Genomic DNA, 12,685 nt, shown 5'->3' with positions numbered 1-12,685 from the left:
CCCCCCCCCACCCCCCCCTCGAACTAGGAGTGGCGTCTGAATCGTTTCATGCTGAAATCACACGAGGGATAGATCGTTAATCAACCTCATTGATTATAGAAGTACACAGCGTATGTAATCGGGTAGTGAAAACTGTCAGCTATATGGATAATAAATGACTGCACAAACAGGCAGCTACGCGTACGTAATTCGGTTCCCATACTGTGTGCTGTGACTTTCAGATAAGGCAAGGTCAAGCGGGGAAAAAATCGATTTGTCAACGTCACGTAAATATGTTATTACAAAACTACAGGAAGGTATACTTAACTCGAACAACGCACTTGTGTGCTAGCATCGATATATCCGGGAGGCATAACAGTGCATTTTGGGAGAAGACTGCCAAGATGCGGCTTTGACTTTAAATTATCTCAAATAAATAAACACGCAATAAATACATGTCCATAACTGGTGGGCAAAGCATTGGCTGGCATCATCATCATCATCATCATCATCATCATCATCGGCCCAGCAGTCGCACAGGCCTTAGCTCGAACGAAAGCTAACATAACGAGAGCAAAGTCGACTTGAACAATCCCGTGTTACGGTGTGTTTTCATTCCGATTACTGCTGTACTGCTAATCGGAATGTTTCGAACTGACAACGCATCACGTAAATGTCAAGGCGGTTCCGTTTCGCTTCTTAGAAGAGCTCCCGTTAGCAAACCTTAGCCAAAAGCTGGTAGCGCCGGAGTTAATTCATCACGAATGAAATGAAACCATCCGCTAGCTTAACAATCCGCTAGCATGACATTGTTACATACCGCGAGCATTAAATTATAAGTCGAGGAAATCTCACCGCATATATTCATCTGAAAATGAATTCAATCAGTCGACATCTGCAGGCAGGATTAGCTAACAAAACATGAATCACAAGCAAGTCAGGATGAGAAGCGAGATCAAGCCACGTGATTTAAAAAAATAAAAGGGTCTACTTCCGGTACTGTTTTTCAAAGTAAAATTCGAATTCACGAAAGGCGAGCGGCACACAAATAAAATCCGTTTATGGTATTGAACAAGCACAAAACATTCAACCACGGGAGCATTTCAGTTGAATATTAATATATTTACTTGAATAAATAATTGAGATATGTTTCATAAATTGTGTTTAAAAGGATTTAGCTAATTATATTTCGTAACTATTATTAAGAGTAGAATGTAGAATAAATCTTGAATTAGGCCATGTCATTAGCAAATCTTGTTAAAACTGTCATTTCTGTCCAGTCTAGGTAAATCTAAGTTGGCTCTTCATCTTTAAGACATATTTTTAGTTTTCCAAAATTAACATGCACAGTTTTCTATGGTCCTTGGGGGGTAAGGATAAAAAATAAAACATACAACTAAATGTTGGTGTAGACTCTCATTCATCAAGGTTACATCTAGTCTATTAATAGCAGTAGGAAATATAGGCAATGTGAAATTTGCACAAATGTATTAATTATGTTTTCAAATTCTAGTCTTCTAAAAACCCAAAAATTAAAGTTTGGAAATTGTGAGCTAAATTTACTTTAGGTCAGCTGTACTAAATGCACATTTACTATGGCGAAACAATGGCATTCTTCAGCAATGTGTGCAAACCTTTTATTTCTTATTTCTTGGACAGCATTCTTTAAATTAAAATCAGGTACAAACGCATCTGAAATTAAACCTTCAGCAAATCTGTACCATAAATCATGGCACAGTACAGGAGAAAAGCATCAACTGTTAAACTAGCCTCATAGCCAATCTAAATGTTAAACTATTGCCCACAATTAGTGACAATTGGTTTAAGGAAATGTTTGATCACTAAGCATTGAACATTTTGATATTAGAACCAAATTTAAAATGCAGTGCTTTACAAACAATATTTTTTTCCTATTTAAAATATACAAATATACAAGCTGGAGTAAAATAAAATACATAAAAGAACAATCATCCAAAATGTTCTGACTGAATGAATTTAATTATAACCACAGAAAATATATTTATAGGCAAAAATATTTTTGGATAAAAATACAGATTAGCTTCAATCAATTACATTACTGTATTCCTATTCTAAAAACAAGTATTCCGTATTCCAACTCTTAATATAAGACCCGAGTTTAAGTAAGAAATAACTGACACAAATTTTTAAATAAACATATTCTGCCATTATTAATATTTACAGCCTGTTAAACGTGACATAAGAGTTAGACGCGAGGGTCATACTGTAAGTTTACACATTATACACAATGTAAACAATGGTCCATTGTTTTTTTACACAAGTGTTAACTCTAGCAGTCACAATAAAGTCACGATAACACACCATATAAATAGCAGGAAAATAACAGGTTATGCCACATGATGGAGGTAATATTGAACCAGTGATCATCACTATTATTGGAATGTTCTTCACGAAGGAGAGACACAATTCCATGTTATTTAGAATCATGATAAAATAAAGTACATTGGGTGAAATACATTTTAGAAGGGTGGCTCAAATGCACTCCAGAGACTATGCATCTGTATAAATGGTTTCTTAGAGGTGTTGCACATTACTTTTTTTAAAAATCTTGGCACAAGTCCACTGTAAACCTATTCAGCGTATTGCTGTCCTCCATAAAGTGTGTTCACAATTTTATGAACACACTTTACCTCACCGTGTTCCTGTGTCTGATTCCATTGATTAAGGGATGGACATTTTTCAGCCATTGAATCCCATTAAGGGATTGACATTTTGTTGTATCTATACTTGGATTAACATCACTGGAGGCTGTGAGAGAGGACATTCCAAATGATGGTTTGTGACATGCTGTTGATGGTTTTAAAACAAAACAAAATCTTGTTTTTCTGTCACACGTCCATAACATTACCAAAAACCTATGTTGTGTGGTTGACCTCCTTACACTTTAACGAACCATCAATCAGACAGTGTTACTCTGACCTCTTTATTATACTCAAGGGGGGTACCCTAAGGCATATTGGACATAGTGAGGGCAGAAGCATCAGCGCTACGGGGATCCTTCACGCCAATGATGAGGTCATTGGTTCTCCGGGTGCCCTCCACATATGAGAGGATCTCTTTCCTCTCCACAGTGTGACCTTTGGTCTGCAGCAGCTCAATGTCTTCCTGCAGAAACTCAGCTGTAGGGACGAGAGAGAGAGAGAGAGAGAGAGAGGTACAAAGGGGACAATGATGATAAGACATTAAGTGATGAATTATGCATATAAAAATGAATGAGGTCACATTTCCACGTGCTATTCAAATCTGCTGTTTATTCTGGTAAAGGTAATTAACAGAGAGAGAGAGAGAGAGAGAGAGCACCCACACAGCAGGTTTGACATCAGGCTGTGTTTAGAAGAGTTCCTGCCTCACACGTTATAGTGCACATAGTTTAGACCAAGCAATATTCAACAGCCTTTGATGCTATAAGACAGATGTAAAAGTTCCTGATCTATGAAGAGTGCCGTCATGGTCTGCAGAACCAGAGAGGATAAGGGTTTGGACTTCCCAAGCTTTTATCTGTCAGGGCAAGTGCTGCCTGTCTGCAGCAGAACTAAATATCTGGGCCACATCATCAATGACCAGCTGGGAGATGATGATGACATGTATAGACAGCGGCGGATGCTGTATGCGCAGGCCAACATGCTGAAGAAGAAATTTAGTTTTTGCTCTGAAGCGGTCAAAGTCACCCTCTTCAGGGCCTTTTGTACGCCACTCTATACTGCCCCCTTGTGGATCAAGTACAAACAGGCCAGCATGCAGAAGTTGAGGGTGGCATACAATGACTGCATGCGGATACTTCTCAGGAAGCCAAGATGGTCCAGCGCCAGTGAAATGTTCTGTGGTGTCGGGGTTAACACCCTTAATGCTCAGCTGAGGCACCTGTCATACAGGTTTATATGTCGGCTGCATGAATCAGGGAATGACATCATCAGAACACTGACTCAGCCAAGCCTAAGTGCTGTGAAGTTTAACTCAGGTATTTGGTGTCATTGGTACCTGATGTTATTATAGAATTACTGTGTTTACTGTGTAAAGTTTGTAAATGTTGTAAATGTTATGTGTGCTTTTTAATTGGACCATTGTGTCTGCAAATAAAGATTTGATTTGATTTGATTTGATATGATCTGTACTGATCCCGGTCATAACTTTTGCAACCTCCCACTACAGCACAGGAAGTCAAGATTGTACTTTACTAAGCCAAGTTAAACTTTCAAATGATGCCTTGCTTTTACTGACAATATAGTAACAATACAGTGTAAACACAAAAATGTGATATAGTGACAATATCAATACTGGCATATGCTTCGCTGCATGTCGATAGTTAAGAGCAGGAACTATTGCTTGCTCTTGGAAGCTTGGATTATATCCAGATCAAATAGATGAATTACAAACTCACCGTCTACAAGGAGGTTGTTGGGCTGCAGCTGTGGGTGGAGTCTTCCATATGCTACGCTATCGCTCATATTATTCCGCAAAGAGAGAACATTCAAGAGCACCTGTAAGAAATTTGGAAAAAAGAAAGACACATCTAGAGTAAGAACACATGCATGCCAAATTGTTATTAATAACATGGGTGTTGATATTTCATTTGATTGTGAAGGAACAAAGCAAAATGCATTTCTCCAAAGACACTAGTAAATGTGAGTCTTCCACAAATTAAAGTAAATGACCTGTATGATGCCGCTGAATGCTTTATCTCCTTCGGAAGATCCGAGGGCTGCATATGTGCCACAAAGGCCAATGCCTGGCCTGACCACTGTGGGCACCAGGAAGGACATGGGCCTCTTTCCAGGTTGAATTCTGTTATGCTGCAGCAAAAGAAAAGAAAAGGCAGGAGGATGAGCAGCCGCATTAACATTTATTTCAATAAAAAAAAATACAACCAAGATTGTAATCACTGAAGCAAAAACAACATGCACAATTACTGGGTTCAGCGATGAGCCATTTGTTTTATTGGGCCAGGAGAAATCCAGAATCTGGCTATTCAACAGAATGCCCGAAGGAGTCACAATCCCACTGCCAAATGGTTTGTTCAGAGAGCTAAAACAGTCGCAAGTAAACACAAAGTCACTGGAATTGTTCACACAATTTGTGATAGCACGTTCAAATAAAGAATGACACACCTCATGACTGACACGATATGGTCATCTGGGCCCATGACCATGACCTGAGCAGCTACTGCACCCTTCTCCAAGGCAAAGAATGGTGTGTAATGGTCGACAGGGAAGGTCTTGGAGTCATTGATCATTTGGCGGAATGTGGCGGCCTCTGGTTTACTTGGAAATCAACATAATAAGGAGAAGAGTCTCATAGAAATGCTTTTGTGACTTAGGATAGATATATTACCGTACATGCTTTGAGAAGTGAGGAGTTTTACCTAAGCATCTTGGCAACAATCTGTGACACAGTGGTGTCATACATCGGGTCTCCCAGCCCACTCGCCAGGGCGAGAGCTATTTTCACTGCCTGGGAAGATTAAATAAAGTAAAATTAAAATTGAAGGTCATGAAAATGCTAATCATTATCCATGCGTGCATCTTCAAAAATGTGTCTCACATTCCTCTTTCTCCATGTTACAAAGTCAGTGTATAAGTCAGCATAAAACTGGCCAGCCAGCATATGATCAGTATAGTACTACAAAATAGATCCCAATGCAAATGTCTTTCATACGTGACACATGATAAAAGTCAGTACAGGAGTTACAAAAGTGCCATCAAGAGAACTTTTAGATATAATGCTGCATGAGCTGTTTATGTTGCAGCAGATAGAATGCAACCTCTGCAATCCAGTGGTACGTGCTATTCCTCGGCATCTGCTGGGTAATGTTGTAGGTTTCCAAGATGTTCAGAGCAGAGATCAAGCCAACGCCTGCATGAGGAGCTGGGGTCACCATCACATGGTGTCCTTCAGAAACAAAACAAAGTCACGTGCTTGAAATCATATAATTTGCCATGAAATGAATTTTCAAGTTGCAAATGTGAAAATATGAAGAAAAAAGAGAAGTGTGATTGTTCTGAGAATTACTTCATGGTGCGGGCTTTAAATGGTTAAATAAGCATGATTATAGATGTGCAAGTGAACCTTTTGCACATTTAACCCCATGGATGTGGACTCAAAGTTGCCCTTTAACCATTTCGGTTATATAATTCCAATAATGTCCTCCAACAGATTAATATTTGCAGTTCATATCTGAGGAATTTTGCTTACAGGCATCTATGATCGGGTACTGGAAGGATTCCTCCACTAATTGTTATGTACATACAAAATGTATTTACCTTGGTAGGTGATCTCTGCCGGTTGTTGCAAGACTGTGCTGTAATTTGCAAAGTCACCCTCAGTGAGCACTCCACCTCCTGCTTCCACCTATAAAAACAATTTATTTAAAGTATTTAAAGTTGATTGATTCTTACTGTCCACTGCCACTGATGGGACATTTTAAGTAATAAAGTATTTCACCCTCAGTGGGAGCAAAGAAGATAAAAAATGGTAACAAAGAGTGTTGTGTGGCTTTCAGGGAAGAGGTGAGACAGGCTTTGGGTGGGAAAGAGAGGTTTGCAGAAGTCTGGAATACAACAAGTCAGGGAGACGATCAGGGAGACAGGTCGGAGAGTACTGGGTGTGTCTTCTGGAAGGAAAGGAGATAAGGAGACCTGTTGGTGGAACCAGGAATTGTAGAAGTGTATACTGGAAAAGGGATTTACTAAGAAGAAGTGGGACATTGAGAGTCCAGAAAGAGAGTAAACAGGAGTACAAGGAGATGAGACGCAAGGCAAAGGTAGAGGTGGCAAAGGCCAAACAAAGAGCCTATGATGACCTGTATGACAGGTTAGACAGTAACGTGAGATTGCATCACGGATCAGTCTGAGCCCTTTTTTGTTTGCCATGATGATGGATAGACTAACAGATGAGGTGAGGCAGGAAGCCCCTTGGAATATGATGTTTGCAGATGACATTGTGATCTGCAGTGAGAGCAGGTAGAGGATAATTTAGAGAAGTGGAGGTCTGCTCAAGAAAAGAGAGGAATGAAGGTGAGAAATAGTTAAACAGAGTACATGTGTGTAAATGAGAAGATCCCAGGTGGAACAGCGAGGTTAGAAGGAGTAGACTAAAGAAGGGAGAGGACTTCAAGTACCTCTGGTCAGCAGTGCAGAGTGATGGAGAATGAGGAAAGGAAGTGAAGAATAGTGTGCAGGTAGGCTGGAACTGGTGGAGGAAAGTATCAGGTGTGCTACTGCAATAAGAGGGACAGTGAAGATTAGATGATTTGGAGATAAGGTCAGAGACCAGACTTTGATGGTTTGGACATGTCCAGAGGAGAGACAGGGACTATATCGGTAGAAGGATGCTGAGGATGGAACTGCCGGGAAACAGGGCTAGAGGTCGACCCAGGAGAAGATACACGGACGTAGTGAGGGAGGACATGAGAGTGGCTGGTGTTGGGGAGGACGATGCAAAGGACAGGGTGAAGTGGAGAACGTTGATTTGCTGTGGCGACCCGACAGGACAAGCCGAAAGTCCAGTAGTAGATGTATGACTACATTCAAATGAGTTACTGAAATGCATCACATCACAATATGATCTATTGCTAAATTGGCCACCGACGTTCTAATTTATGATACTGTAACATATGATTATTTAATATTATTTGTGGTTAAACTGTCACCATTTTTTTTCTTATTCCTTAATGTTATAAATTATTTCTTAACATGCACCGTCTAGACATCTTCCCTTTATATGACACAAGTCAGTGATAATATTTCGACTTTGTTATTTTGTATTATGTATGCAAGCACCTGATGTTAAGGAGCAATAAAAATGATTTCCTGTGGAGAATACGTACAGTTAGTTCCTGGCTACTTATGGAATCATAGAATAAAAAAAATAAAAATTATTTCTTACTGCTGCTGCCATTCCCTGCATTACGTTTCCACTGTAGAACTCTGACACCCCCTTCAAAGCGACAGCATCCAAGACAGTTGCTAAATCGACACGTCTGGCAAAGAGTCCAGCAAGGGGAGCCTGGCCGTTGGGAAGGAACAAATCCCTAAATGCTTCTGACATGTTTTGGTCCTTAACTTTGAGCAGGGCTTCAGCTGGGGAGTAAGAGGAAAAGTGGATGAGAGCATACATCACTTTTATATGAAGTTGCCTCCTGTTGTTTGGTAACAGCACTGAGTGTGATGCTGGCGTTCTACAATCACAGGAACAACATCATTACTGATTTCTGATAATAGTACAGAAAACTTACCAAGGTCATGAGTAACATTAAAACCATTCCTGGCCACATCTGCTGCCAAGGTAACCACATCCTTCCATGCCATTCTGGGAAGATAAAATGCCATAGATGAAATATTGGCTTAGTTATCCAAAATATTGTCCTCATTACTGCTCCAAAATTGCCATTCACAATATTCCAGCATTACATTATTATGTCATATACAAATAACAGAAGATAATTTTACACCATGACATCATCGTCATCCCAGCTGAGGTATCAGGATCATGATAATTACACAGCATCAGAGTAATTGCATCCCAAGACAGGCTAAAAATAAACACAATCTTTTCACATCACTACAATGTTTCACCCATTGCTCTAAAAGATGAGGCACATGCTTTTTTTTCAGAGCTAGCATAAATGTTAGTTTTTATCAGTTTTTGTCTTAAAATAATCATATAATATATTCTGTTTTGTTTCTCATGAGTGTGAATGAATTTTCCTTTATTTAAAGAATTCTGTCGTTCTGATGGGCACCTGATCATATGACATATTTTCAACAAAAACATAAAACGTTTTGGTTTTTGCTTCCATTTTTCACAGATTGAAAAAAATAAACAATACCGGTACTTATGATATTTAATAATATATACTTATCTACGGACATACACAAAGCTTTTAAAAATCTGTATTAGAGAGCATTTGCTAATCCAATCTCCTAACAGGTGTAGCATATCGAGACGCTGATTGGACAGCATAGAATATAATAGAAAAGAACATTACTTTATTGTCATTACACACAGTGATGCAATAAAATGAAAGGTGCTCTGCAGGTCAATATGATGTTTACGTAGAAGAGACAAAACAAATTGGCTAAAATGTCTTTTTGAATTACATCACGTTCACGGAAGACGCTCAGACACAAATAAATTCCACTGTAAGGCTCATTTTCATTACAATGATCAAATGTTTTATGCCTTTGTTATAATTTCATTTCAGCTTTGTTTCCATATGTATTCATATTAAGAGTTTTAAAATTGTTATTACATTTAGATTTTCTTTGTTATTCTGTATTATTGGACTGTGAGCCGAATGTAGTGTGAGTGAACCTTTTCCTTAATAGCATAAGAGCTGTGTACCGGTATTTGTGTTTTACTTCATATTTGTCTTGAAATGTTTCCCCTCTGACTAAATCTGAGTTTCATGCACCACAATGACTTTGTTAGGTTGTATGGGTTTTTTTTTTTTTTTTTTTACAGCGGTCACCTTTCTGTAGTTACATAGTTTTAGTGTACCGGTAACAGTGAATGACTCTCCCTCCCGTCCCTTGTTTCTCTGATTTATATGTTAATACAACATAGCGTGGCTAATCACTACATAATCTAATCCGATATGACAGGCCCGTCTCTAGCAGAGCACTCGAAGACATGTATTTAGGAGTTATTACTGGTAGTAATGTGTCAAATGATCATTTGCTAACTGCAGGTGCCCTTCTGGGACAATCCTGTCACTTCTGCTTTTCTGTATGTACACAAATGAGTTCAGCTCTGTGATATATGGTTCTGGTTTCTCTACTGCAGAAATGCGGTACTGAGGGAGAGTTTATACTGTATCTTAACCACAGATCAACTCTTCAGAGCTGGCGTTCGACAAGCTGATTAGAAAGAAATACAGGAATGACAGATGAGCTTATCGTACAAAATAGCAAAGATTTTATGCAATTAATAATGACTGCTTGATAAACAGTTGAGGTTTACATATCTGAGTTCATACTCGGCTAGCAGTTTCACCTTCAGGGTAAATTCGGACCACAATAGTGTACACAAGCTAAGCAAGCGGAGCTCGCTGCAGAAAATGGTGAGTGTTGCCTCTGAAACGACAAAAGCAGCTCAGCAACTTAATTACAGCTCAGATTCGACACTACTGTTTACTTGTTGAAACATATCAGGACAACAATATCAAAGAAGAGTCATGTCCAGAAATCAGGATGACAACTGATCATTGCCCAGCATACGGAGAGAGACAAAAAGACCGAAGAAGAGATCGGATTAAATAATAGTTGCTGTACCTGCCATAGAGCTGGTGAGCCTGATGCATCCCACTGAGCATTCCTGGTACTCCCACCAGCAGGCCGGGCTGAAATGTGACAGCAAGAACAGCTTGTTTACATTAACCACGGTACCAAACAACTTGAAAAATAAAAAAGGCTGGACTATGTTATCACACACACACACACACACAACATATTCAGGTCACGAAAAGGATACACCCAAACAAATGGCTCACATTCAAGCCAAGGTTTGCATCCAGCATCTCCTCATGGATGGCAGATGGTGCCGTCTCTCTGAAGTCGATGATTCTTGTCTCATTCTTGCGGATGTCATGCACCAGCATCACCCCGCCACTGATGATGGAATCAGAGCACAACTTTAGCTATGTGTTTGAATTTATATAGCTTTAACAGCCTCCGTGTGTGTGTGTGTGTGTGTGTGTGGGTATCTATCACTCACCCTCCAATGCCAGAAGTGTGAGGGTGGACAATCCCCAAACAGAGAGCAGCGGTGATGGCAGCATCAACACTCGATCCCTGGTTACCCAAAACGTCAAAACCAAGAGATGTGCACCGGGCAACATCTGTAACCACTGCCCCTTGGTTAAACACCTTGCAAGACACAGAAATCAGCATGATTGAGAGCGGCGACGTGACTTTGAATCCACAGAGGTTTTCCACTTAAACATCCGCATGTAGGCTCGAGGCAAATGTGTGTGCACTTTCAAATTTTGCAAGTAAAAAAAAACATCACAATTAGTCTCCATTCAATAGTCTGAACAGAATGACCGAGTCCATGACGTCCACAAATCTCTATGCACACAGGAATATTCAGACCTTTACTCATAATTATCCATATTTATTTGACCAAAGCAACACTATCATTTGCACAACCCTTACCTGTGGGTCTCCAAAGTAGATTTGTATAATCAGAGCTACAGTGACTCCCGTGGCAAAGGTGATGCAGGCTGTGATCATGACCGTCAGTCCGTCTCGCCGACAGGCACAGCCTTCTGTAAAAGGGTCTTTGGTGGTCTCCTGCAGGGATGCGACATCATTGCAAGCCAGCTCTGAAGGCGACGAGGGAATACGCTGCAGGCGAGCCGACTTCAGAAACTGATCTGGGTCTGGGATGAACAACACAAACTAAAAGGTTTAGGCCGAACAAGAAAATACAAAAGGCAACCACAGTATTGAGTTGGCGATATGTTCAGAAATACAGTATCCCTGCCTGCTCTCTCAGCACTGCATGCATACAAACCACAACGGTGTTGCGCTGCAGGTAAAAGCTGACCACAATTAATCCATTACTGAAATCTGCATATTTACAGCCATTGTTCAAACTCAGCATTTAAAAAAATAAAATAATAACAATTAATTGAAACTATAAAATAGTCGGTTTGATGGAAAAGCAGTGCTGCTTTATGAATCAACGCCCGGAAACGCTTACACAACCATTTGTCTAACCTGGATGACTCACCGGCGTCTTGCTCACTGAGGGCATTGTCATCTTCTTTGGGTGACTTTGAGTTGTTCTTCTCCCCTGATAACATGTCATCCTCTGGCAGCCTGGGAAAGCTGGTGATGCTCATGTAGTCCACTGGAGAGTAAACGCTCCCCAGGGCCGTCTCCGGGCTGGCATCTTTATCCATTACACAGCCACGTCGGTATCCTGCCATAATTTCAAGATCTGGAAATGAGTCATACACTTTCTTTTCTTGCCATCCAGATGAAAAATCTGCTTAGTGTTGCTGTAGTGTTGGAAAAACACATCCACTGGATTGAGATTCAATATCCAGCTACGACACAATCCTCTGTTATTTTCTCGCACAATTTATATTACAACAACACTTTCTAAATTAATAATAGCTCTTATTATAGGCCGAGACGCGGCTCCGATGATAATGCATGTCAGGATTTATCACATTTAACAACCCATCTCGACTGTTTTCACAGCAATAACTGATTGGACAATAATGATCTTGACAGCTCCAGAGACACGACGAGAAAGCCCCATTTAACGCACATTAAATGTAATCTTAACGCGTATTTCTCCCTTGGTCTGTAACGCGGAAAGCGAGTACAGCACCCTCCATCCATTCAGCGCTCTGAAAGCAGGTACACGGGGAATTACTCTTCCACGTATGCGGCTTGTTCTCCGCGCTACGATGCCTAAAACGCATATTTCCTTTAATAACGATCAATGGACAGCTGGAATCGTTTCAAATCAATGCTCGTGCGTACTAACCTTTGCCGGACTTATTCGCGCACATAGAAATCCTCGGCGGCGTCAGTGCGCATTGTACAGACAGCCAAGGCCAGGTGAGTTGGAGCGCAGTGAGTTTACATCACAAGACGCGGATTTGACTGGGAATTTGCGCACCTACTATGGCGACGCCGCGGACCCGCCTCACGCT

General features: G+C 40.4%; 1 protein-coding gene across 1 annotated transcript; it reads right to left on the bottom strand.

Moving 5' to 3' along the window:
- Nucleotides 1-1,623: 1,623 nt before the first annotated feature.
- On the bottom strand, nt 1,624-12,526 carry LOC137904139 (glutathione hydrolase 7). Its single transcript, XM_068748306.1, has 16 exons — nt 12,517-12,526; nt 11,749-11,958; nt 11,169-11,395; nt 10,729-10,880; nt 10,505-10,622; nt 10,287-10,354; nt 8,249-8,322; nt 7,900-8,093; nt 6,276-6,363; nt 5,777-5,904; nt 5,378-5,466; nt 5,124-5,276; nt 4,926-5,040; nt 4,671-4,808; nt 4,397-4,496; nt 1,624-3,137 (listed from the first exon to the last, which is right to left on the bottom strand). Exons 2-16 carry the CDS (start codon nt 11,945-11,947, stop codon nt 2,965-2,967), a joined length of 2,016 nt encoding a protein of 671 aa, XP_068604407.1. The 5' UTR covers nt 11,948-11,958; nt 12,517-12,526; the 3' UTR covers nt 1,624-2,964.
- Nucleotides 12,527-12,685: the final 159 nt, after the last annotated feature.

Source organism: Brachionichthys hirsutus, chromosome 2, assembly GCF_040956055.1.
Source record: "Brachionichthys hirsutus isolate HB-005 chromosome 2, CSIRO-AGI_Bhir_v1, whole genome shotgun sequence".
Lineage (NCBI taxonomy): Eukaryota > Metazoa > Chordata > Actinopteri > Lophiiformes > Brachionichthyidae > Brachionichthys > Brachionichthys hirsutus.
This window is presented reverse-complemented; position numbering and strand designations above follow the sequence as displayed.